The 9,972-nt window shown below is 38.5% G+C and overlaps 1 protein-coding gene across 1 annotated transcript; it reads left to right on the top strand.

The window, feature by feature from the left end:
- Nucleotides 1-361: 361 nt before the first annotated feature.
- mettl14 (methyltransferase 14, N6-adenosine-methyltransferase non-catalytic subunit) lies at nucleotides 362-6,111 on the top strand. The gene is made up of 11 exons (XM_028407487.1): nucleotides 362-808; nucleotides 1,215-1,303; nucleotides 1,386-1,467; nucleotides 1,758-1,835; nucleotides 2,739-2,826; nucleotides 2,909-2,999; nucleotides 3,134-3,275; nucleotides 3,364-3,456; nucleotides 5,050-5,166; nucleotides 5,280-5,490; nucleotides 5,613-6,111. The coding sequence occupies exons 1-11, from the start codon at nucleotides 743-745 to the stop codon at nucleotides 5,918-5,920; spliced, it is 1,365 nt and encodes a 454-aa protein (XP_028263288.1). The 5' UTR covers nucleotides 362-742; the 3' UTR covers nucleotides 5,921-6,111.
- The last annotated feature ends 3,861 nt before the right edge of the window (nucleotides 6,112-9,972 follow it).

Raw genomic sequence — 9,972 nt, 5'->3', positions numbered from 1 at the left:
ACTTTAAACAGTAACAGCTACTGTCAGTTCTTCTACAATTGAATTCAATATTTAAAGAATTAGTTTTACACAAAATTTACAGGAAGTAAACTTCAAATGATTTTATGGTGATTATGGTTTAAGCCTTATCTCCAGGTAGAACTGTTTGAGGGTGGGATGAATAGGGTGTGTGTGTGTGTGTGTGTGTGTGTGTAAAATCATAAGAGAAGAAATGGTTTTACAGCGACTCTACTGCTCAGCATAAATTCATGCTGCACATTCACGCTACGCTCCAATGCCTACAGTGAGCTTTCTGATTGGACAAGAACGTAAAACAAAAGCGTCGCATACGGTGACATCATCACGCGGCGTCCATTCAATTTCAAAATGTCTTTTATTCAAACCGGCGTACGCCGAAAGTTGTCTATTTAGTCGGTGTTAGTTCACACGTCTATTCATATATTCTCAAATTTTTGTGATAAATTCCTTTTACTTATCCTGTCCAAACGTTCAACGAAGACTGTTGCAGATGTAAAACTAAGATACATTACGTTTACAAGAGCTCCAAACGAAAGTGAACACAGCGAGCCAGAGTGTACCGGTGAACAAAACGAGTGCACCCATTGTGATTTTTAGCGGCTATCCCATATTAGCCTACTGAAGCTGCTAGCGCTAGAGCAAGCTATCCCATTTACAAAGCATTTTTATCTGACTTGATTTGAGTGTATTAAGTAATTCGTCAGAATACGTTACCAAGGACGAAATGAACAGTCGACTTCAAGAGATTCGCGAGAGACAAAAACTTAGACGGCAACTATTAGCTCAACAGGCAAGTATAAACAGAGACCCCAGTAGTTAGTAACTAGCTAGCTAGCTATCAACATAAACACTTAGCTAACGTAATTGTTGTCGTTAGCCGTAGTTTCACAGTAACTAAATGTTGTATGGAAAACATGTAGATTACATGTGTGGTAGAACGTCTACTTGACAGACTCGCTTCAAACATTAACACTGGTCGCCCTCGAGTTGATCAAATGAGTAATAGCTGTACTGTGTACTTCATTTAAAGGTCTTACATGCTGAAGCTATTGGAGTCATTATAGTTAACCACAACAAAACATCTACTTAGTTATATGGAGACACTAATATTTGTGAAACCACCGGAACACAATGCATGTACTACAGCTACAATACATGCTCATTGTGTGTTATGTGCGAATTGTTCTCGTATACAGCTGGGAGCTGAAAGTGCAGACAGTATCGGGGTTGTCCTGAACAGTAAAGATGAACTCAAGGAGATAGAGGAGGCAAGAGAAACATGCAGGTAAGTTATTATTCAGTCATTCAAGTGTGGGATCTCAACTCAATAAGGCAAGAACATAGAAAATGATGTGTGTATTTTGCAGGGCTTCATTAGATAGCTCAGGCCCCTCTTCCAAAAGGAAGGCAGAGGGAGAGGACACAGAGGAGGATGTAGAAGAACAAAAGGTAAGCATCATCACTTGTAAGTTGTTATTATGAAGCAGATGGAAGAAGCCTTCAGCCCACATTATATAATGATGATGTATATAAAAATTGTACCACCCTAGTTGTATACAACAAAAACCTAGACCTTAATCTTACTTAAACCTTTAATTGGAATCAATTCCTTCTCTAGCTTACAGCTGATTTTATATGCTTTATGTATTTTTCATCGGAATTTCTTCTTGTTTTCAATCATATTTTTATACATAAGATTTTAATAGACAAATGTATCTCATTCTGCTGCTGTGTGTTAGGATGAAGTGGAAGAGCAGCAGCCAGATGAAAGCAACCCATATGAGGAGGTGTACAAGGACTCAAGTACTTTCCTTAAGGTTGGAGAACATTTGCATACACAAAGTCTTTCAAAAGAGATATATGTATTTACAGTTCATCCAGATAATTTTGGAGATTTGTCAAGTACTGGTTTTGTTTTGATATTTAATGTTGTATCTGTTACCCAACAAATTACTTGTAGTCTGCTACATTAGAAAGGTTTACATATAGTGAACAGACAACAGACAAAAGTCTGGTTGTTGTTGTTGTTTTTATTAGTTCCTGATAGGGAATTTACAATAATGGTAGCAGGAAGAGAAAAGATTAGAAGTATGCTAGTCATTGAGATTTTTAACTACAGCTTACTTTCATTAAAAACGATTATAAATTTGCTTTACCCAAATTTGCAAGATGCTCCAAAGCTAGGTGATCAAGACTAAAGCTGTCTGAGTGTGATGAGCAGCCAGACAAAAATGTTGTTGTGTGTGTAATCAGGTGATCTTTGCTAATCAAAGTACGTCAACGGTGTAGAAGCTAGACAAACAAATCAGATTTTAACTGGTCTTTGGAAGCAGGAAGAACAAGTTTTGTTTGACAGTTTTAATATATCCTTGAGAATGCTTGAGTGTTGCTACTGGAATGTTCCACATATAGTCACATGTGTCACTTCCCATCAACCTATAATTTCCCACAATACAGAGTTTCACTGTGACACGACCTAAGTAAAGCCAGTTCTACTTGAAGTAAGAAGTCATACTAGTCACCTGTCAGATGGTTCTGGTAAAAGCTTGCAAAAAAGAATGAATATAAAATGACATATTTTTTTAAGGTCTTTCCCTTTTTAGATATTTTATTGTGTGTTTACTATATAAGTAAACACAAAAGAAAATATGACATTAATAAGTATAAATATTCTTATATGCAAAGGCATATCTCATTGTATTTTGTTGATTCATCCTCAGGGTACCCAAAGTCTGAACCCTCACAATGACTACTGTCAGCACTTTGTGGACACTGGGCATAGGCCACAAAACTTCATCAGAGATGTTGGTGAGTATACACTTGTTTATGAGAGCGGTTCTGTACATGTGTGCTTGTGTTTGTTCAGACCTCTATGTTTTCTGTGGTTAAGGTTTGGCTGACCGATTTGAAGAATACCCTAAACTCCGTGAGCTGATCAGGCTGAAGGATGAACTCATCTCCACCACAAACATTCCCCCCATGTATGCTATATAATGACATGAGTGTTAATATTGAAGTTTTTAGTGTCATGTAGTTACATCTATTTTAAAAGACAACACTTGCAACTTAAAATGGCCATCAACAAGATAGAATGTGTTTGTGCCTAAATGTTTAGGTACCTCCAGGCAGACCCAGAGCACTTCGATTTGCGGGATTTGAAGTGCAAATTTGATGTGATACTGCTTGAACCTCCCTTAGAGGAATACTACAGAGAATCAGGCATCAGCCACACTGAACGTTTCTGGAACTGGGATGATGTATGTGTTTATTTTTTTATTTAACCTGTATAACACTATAAGTAGCTTGCAGGCTGCACTTACTCCTTTCCATCCTGTTTTATTGTAGATTATGAGATTGGAGATCGAGGAAATATCAGCTCTGCGTTCCTTTGTCTTTCTCTGGTGTGGCTCTGGAGAAGGTCTGGACTTGGGCCGAATGGTAACCTCACATATAAAAACACACCAAACTGCACTACTGTAGTGTATCATGTTTTCTTCAGTAGTTCAAGTCATAGTGGGCCATATATTTTGTACATTTGTAGATTCAGGTATGAAAACATGCACTCTAGTGCTCTATTGAAGTGATTACGATAAGCACGACATGACAATACCAGCTCTGTTTCTCAGTCAATAGTCACAAAATATATTTTCTATTCCAACAGCTCCATAATTGTTTATGTTTGTTAAATGATATAAATGCTTAAGGAGGTTTATTGTGTATGTGAGTCTTGAGTTTGGTAATATCTAAAATGTCCTCCACTGCCTTTTAAGCGTGTGTGTACTTAAAGCTCAAATCCTGTCATGGAAAGCAAACAGGCAGTCGGTTATGTGTTGGTATGTGGTTGTCAGCTATTGCTATTGCTGTGATGTATGTCCTCTTTGTGAGTCATTGTCACAGCTCTGTTGACGTGATTTTATGGCATGGAATTATCTTTTTGTCTATCTATATATCTCTCTTTCTCTCCCTCCTAAGTTAAATACCTATATCTGTAGATGTCAGCATGTTAAAGAGAGAGACAGAGTGCTGCTTGAAAGTTTGTGAACCCCTTAGAATTTTCTATATTTCTCCTTAAAAATTTCATAAAAAAGCAGATGAAGCAGAAATATTTGACTTAATGATTAAGGGAAATGATCCAATAGTACATGTGTAAATGACAAAAGTATGTGAACTTTAAGGATTAGCAGTTTATTTCCACGGCCAAGTTTTGTGTTTTCAATCAATGGAAAATGTCAGTGCCCCGTTTTACTTAAACAACAGTGATTTGATCTTCACAACGTGTGTTTATGTGTGTGTGTACACCAAGCGGCAACCTTCAGGGCTCAAAGTTGAAGCCCATGCGGAAGTGTCAAAACTTGTAATTCACGCCGCAACAGCTGGGGGTTGGCTCCAAAAGCGAGTAATTTCCCATAGACTCCCATGTTAAAATGGCCGATTTCACAGCAGAATAGAACATGTTTACAGCCTGGTACAAAAAAACACTCTGGTCTCAGGTGATAGGTTCCCTTCAAGTGTCAATTGTACGGGGGGGGGGGGGGGGGGGGGAATTTTTTTTACAACTCACTCGTTTCAAATGTATTCGGACTTAAAATTACGCCTAATTATGGGCGTTGTGCTTGAGTGACAGACAGTTGACGTATCACAGCGTGAGTTTCCGGCTTCCACGATCACCCGCCCCCCTAAACCCCGCTCGTGCTCCCCCTCTTTGTCCATATATGGAGTTTTGGTGGACGTGACGCTGCCAACATGGCGGCGGTCATCACGTCCCGGAACCTCCCACCGAGCCTCAAAACGGCTCTTCAGAAACAAACAAGTGACGTCACGGAAGCTCTGTCCATAGTTTTTACTGTCAATGGTGTACACACACACACACACATACATTTATAATGGCATTTTTATCATTTAATGGGATCCTTTAAAATTAGTTAAATCTAATAACCTAACAGCATTTACATTCCTGAACTGCATGCGTGCCGCTATGCTGCTAATAACTTTACTTTAGTAGGCTACTTACTCAAATTATACTTATTTCAGTGTTTGAGAAAGTGGGGCTTTAGGAGGTGTGAGGATATCTGTTGGATCAAGACAAACAAAAACAACCCAGGCAAGACTAAGGCACTGGACCCAAAAGCAGTATTCCAGAGGACAAAGGTAAAGAATAAATATGCACAGCAGAAATGCCAAATATATTCTGAAGTCAGAACCTTGCTTGTTGTTTATTTTTGACATATGATGTATAGAGACATAAAATATATGTCTTGCAGGAGCACTGTTTGATGGGAATCAAAGGAACAGTACGGAGGAGTACTGATGGTGACTTTATCCATGCCAATGTGGACATTGACTTGATTATCACTGAAGAGCCTGAAATGGGAAATGTAGAGAAGCCTGTGGAAATTTTTCATATCATTGAGCACTTCTGCTTGGGACGCAGGAGATTGCACTTGTTTGGACGGGACTCGACCATCAGACCAGGTAAGTTGGATTTGGAAAACGAACAAACAAAAACAAAAAAAGACCTGGTAAATTTAATGGACAACTGCATGTTTTGTTTTTGGTTAACTTCTCTTTCATTCTGTTGCCTACCTTCCTTCTAGGCTGGCTGACTGTGGGTCCCACTTTGACAAACACCAATTTTAACACAGAGACCTACGCCTCACACTTTTCATTGCCTAACTCTCACCTCTCAGGATGCACAGAGGAAATAGAGAGGCTCCGGCCCAAATCTCCCCCTGCTAAGCTTAAGTCTGATCGTGGCGGTGGAGCACCCAGAGGAGGGCGAGGTGGGCCAAGTGCTGGAAGAGGTGGAGACAGAGGGCGAGAAAGAAACCGACCAAATTTCCGGGGGGACAGGGGAGGATTCAGGGGCAGAGGAGGGCCACACCGGGGGTTTCCACCTCGCTAGGGCAAATCAGACTGATGCAGGGAAATCCCATCCACATTATCTGCACACAAGCCTATTTGTGACGTAGTGTGTGGCAAGTTTTTACTCTTTTAAGCATTTTGTTAATATTTTTTGTCCTTGATGTAGTTGAGGTTGAATGGGCATTGCTTGAATAAACTTCATTTGCATTAGTGGTGTTTGTGTATTAAGCCTTTTCTTGTCTTTTATTGTCATTGAAATCAACATTACAGTGCTTTAATATATCAAGTCATTGATAGGTGTAAAGAAAAAGACATTTTTTATTAACGGTTTTAAAGACTCGAGAGCAGCAACTCTTCCCCATTCTACTGTGCAGGGTGAGCATTTTTTAAGCTGTAATGCAATAATGTAAAAGCCACAATAGCATGGTTGTAATGGTATTATGCAAAAGGATAATGATAGTGCAGGACCCAGTTATTAAACTAAAACTAAAACTAAAACTAAAAACAAAATAAAGGTCGTGGCAGATGATGGGTGTGGTGCCAAGCGGAGGGAGGAACAGAAGCTGCTGTGATGCTGCTCATTACATTTAAAACACAGGTTTAAATGAATCTGAGTGTGCTTTTGCGTAGTTAAAATCGGTGCCAACATAGTGTGCATGAAAACATTTCTAAATTCTGATTGGTTGCTGTTGTCTGTTCATGCTCTTCTCGCATGGTGTCAAGAATGTCAACAAGTCACATCTAGGGAGTGGTACTTTTTGAGGAATGTCATGCATCTGGCCACTGATCAGTCTGGTGTTGCTTAACAGAGGGCTTTCCAAAAAGCTAAAAAAAATACCATGCATGCTGACAATGGCCATGTTGATTTGCTTATTCACTTGAGACTTATACCTTGCTGAAGCCACTAGAAAACGGTAAAGAAAGGAGGATTACTTTCAAGAGATGCAGTTTAATGTGTTTTTATAAGCCAGCTAGAGTGACAGCAAGGACAAAGGTACAGACAGGATTATTGGTGGTGTAACAGAATGCAACTAATTTTTGTTCTAGTTTTCGAAATCTGATCAACATGCAGTCTCAACAGAACCTTGAAAATTCTTGCTTGAGCTTTTTCTTTAACCATAACAATGCCTTGGTTGCCCTTGTATATGTTTTTAATGTCCTTATATGTTACATTTCTGCTGAAAAGCTAATTAATCAATGAATGAACTAATAGCATAAACAAAACAACCCTGTTTGATAAAAGCAAGGAAAATCAGGAGCAATATGATAAACATTGTCTTCTTAAATGAGTTTATCAGTCTTCTTTACAAACTAAAAGAATGGAGCACATTCTTTAAGTTGTTTTGCAAATCAGTGTGATTGAGTAGAAGGTAATTAATGACGCACATTCGCACAAGGGCCGTGTTTATCTGGTTGCCAGGCAGGTGTCAATCAAACTTTGCAGTATTTTTTTTCCTGCTAAAAACGTCATACAGGTAGAACTGTTTATTTGTCATCTTTATTTAGGGCCCGAGCACCGAATGGTGCAAGAGCCACAAGAGCCCCCGAAGTGTGACACCTTTCTTGTTATCTGTACTTGTATATAGTGCTGGGTTGGTTATACATAAAGTTATACATAAATTCACATGTCCATAAATGAAATAAAAGTTTGATCTCCTATCAATCAGCAAGACGTCTGGCTTCCAGGTGTATTTTATACAGGTAAGGAGCTGACAGTGGGAGCCCTCTCAGCTCGTTACCTGTTTACAGTTTTTTCTGATTGCTTAAACACTAACAATGATTCTTATAGCACAATTTCTAAAACTATTAATAGTTTTAGCAAAATCACTCACTGAGTTTGCAAAACTAAAAGCAAAAAAACTGCTTTACACTCAATTTGCACTTTTGTAACACACAATTTGCAATTGTATAAATATAATAAACTTCACAGCACTCTTTTTGCTGAACTGTAAACACAACTCACTGCTTTACACACAACTTCCAAATGATCAACACACTCCTAGTAAAACTACACACATTTATGGCTGGTATTTACACTATTTTGCCAACTGTCTGGCTACACTGTCACATGTGAGAACAGTTTTACATCATTAGTTCACTTTGCAATCAGCATGAGCTCTGTAAATAAGACACAGGTAAGCTTCAGTGTGGAGAACTATGGAGGGAGAAGAAGACTGAGAAGAGAGAGAATTAGAGGAGGATGAGGACATGAGGAAGCAGGAGGAAGAGGAAGAGGAAGAGGAGGTGAAGAGGAAGGAGGAAGGGTAAGAAGAAATAGAATTACTGATGTCATCGGAGCTACAATAGTGGATCATGTGATCAATCATGGAATGACCCTGAGGGAAGCTGGACAACGGGTTCAGCCTGAGCCGCTACAATATAGCAAGCATCATGAGGACATATTGATGAGAATGGGTTAGTACAGTTCCTTCACTCTAAGTTTTTCTCTAATGAGAAAAACATCAATACTGTACATGTAAAACTGAAACTGTTACTCCATAGAATTGCTAGACATCCAGCATCTGGAAGGAGGCATGCGAGGATATGGACCAGGCATCATGTCAGGCCTGGATACGGCACTCCAGGAGACATGTTCCCCGGTGCCTTGGACTAGAAGACATTGCATGTGATGTTGATGAAATTCTGTGGCCGGACCCAGAGAGACAATGAGACTGATTTTCTCTCTCTCTCTCTCTTTCAGTGAAATTGTATGTTTTCTAGTGTTTGTTTTGATGTGTGTGAATAAACATTCATACTTGAAATTTGAATCCCTGTGTTTCTATAGAACTATTTATGACAAAAGTTTGACCTCACATGGACAGACCTTGTGCACAGAGAAAGCAAAAGCCAGATGTGTTTTCAGTTAATACCATCAGTGTGTAGTTGGCACATTGTGTGCTTAGTAATATGGTGGTTTGTGTTAACTGTGTGGTACAAAAATACCATTTTTACAAAGGTTTGAAGAGTTAAGCAAGATGTATTAGCTTTTGCAAAAGATCTACAATGTTTTGCTGATTTGGTGTAAGGTTTTTTTATTTGTGTGTAGAGTTTTGCACAAATAGCCAATAGTTACAGAAATGTGCTTAAGCAATCAGAAAAAACTGTAAAAGACACCTGTCCACAGAAGCAATCAATCAATCCACATTCCAAACTCTTCACTATGGCCAAGACTAAATAGCTTTCCGAGCATGTCAGCAAAACTGCAAACTACAAGAAACTTCTGACCTCTGTGATTGCCAACGTTTTTGCCACCAAGTACTAAAGCACTTTTTATGAAGGGGTTAACAAAAATTTACTATGATTTTTTTTAGACTGAATATCCTACATGTAAGGGCTCAAATTACCCGGTTCATTTAGGAGCAAAAGCTTTTGTTTTGTTTTTTTTTTATCTATTTTTTTGTCTATAACATCATAACAACCTGCAGGTTCTCAGCTGTTCTTATTTTTATTTTTTGTTTCGTCTACCTAGTCTGTGCATCATGTGAATGGGTTGTACCATAAGAGGAAATAGGTAGATTTGTTACCCATTGGCTAACTTTTTTTTTTTTTTTTTTTTTTTTTTTTTTTTTTTACAGTGCAATGTAGTCAAACCTGTTTTTTTGTTAAAGGAAGAGAAGCCTGACGTTTTCAGTGCCAGCACCACACCCTGTCTACTACAAAAGGCCCTCTTGTTAAACACCTCAATTTTAATGTGACATTTTGGTATTCCTACAAACAAACCAAATAACATCACAAACCCCTCTCTTAGAAACTACAGAGACAGAGTAGACAATTGAAAACATATGTAACACTACATCTCTTTTAAATCACATACAGTGTACAGATTGTTTAAGTTTAGATTTCTTATTTCTATAAAGATAAATACAGTAAGTTACACTTTGATCGTACCCCAATCTACCCTTTATAGGAATAGAAATAGAAGCAATTGAACAAGTGTTACTGTCACATGAATCTCCACCAGGAAAATCTATTTTGCAGTAAAAGAATCCAGCACATCTTCTAAATAACTTCCTCCTACAGCAGTAAGGGGAAAGACACGACTCATGAATCAGCAGCATTCACTTTGGAAACTTCTTTTGTCCTTATCTTCCA

This window comes from Parambassis ranga, chromosome 1, assembly GCF_900634625.1.
Source record: "Parambassis ranga chromosome 1, fParRan2.1, whole genome shotgun sequence".
In the NCBI taxonomy this organism is placed as follows: domain Eukaryota; kingdom Metazoa; phylum Chordata; class Actinopteri; family Ambassidae; genus Parambassis; species Parambassis ranga.
Note: the sequence above shows the minus strand (reverse complement) of the source record. Positions and strands in the feature narration are given on the sequence as shown.

Excerpts from the sequence above, each read along its gene's own strand:
- mettl14 (XM_028407487.1), top strand. The coding sequence starts at position 743 with ATGAACAGTCGACTTCAAGAGATTCGCGAGAGACAAAAACTTAGACGG. Across the intron at positions 1,304-1,385 it reads GAGGCAAGAGAAACATGCAG|GGCTTCATTAGATAGCTCAG; the intron begins GTAAGTTATTAT and ends TGTATTTTGCAG. Across the intron at positions 1,836-2,738 it reads ACTCAAGTACTTTCCTTAAG|GGTACCCAAAGTCTGAACCC; the intron begins GTTGGAGAACAT and ends ATTCATCCTCAG.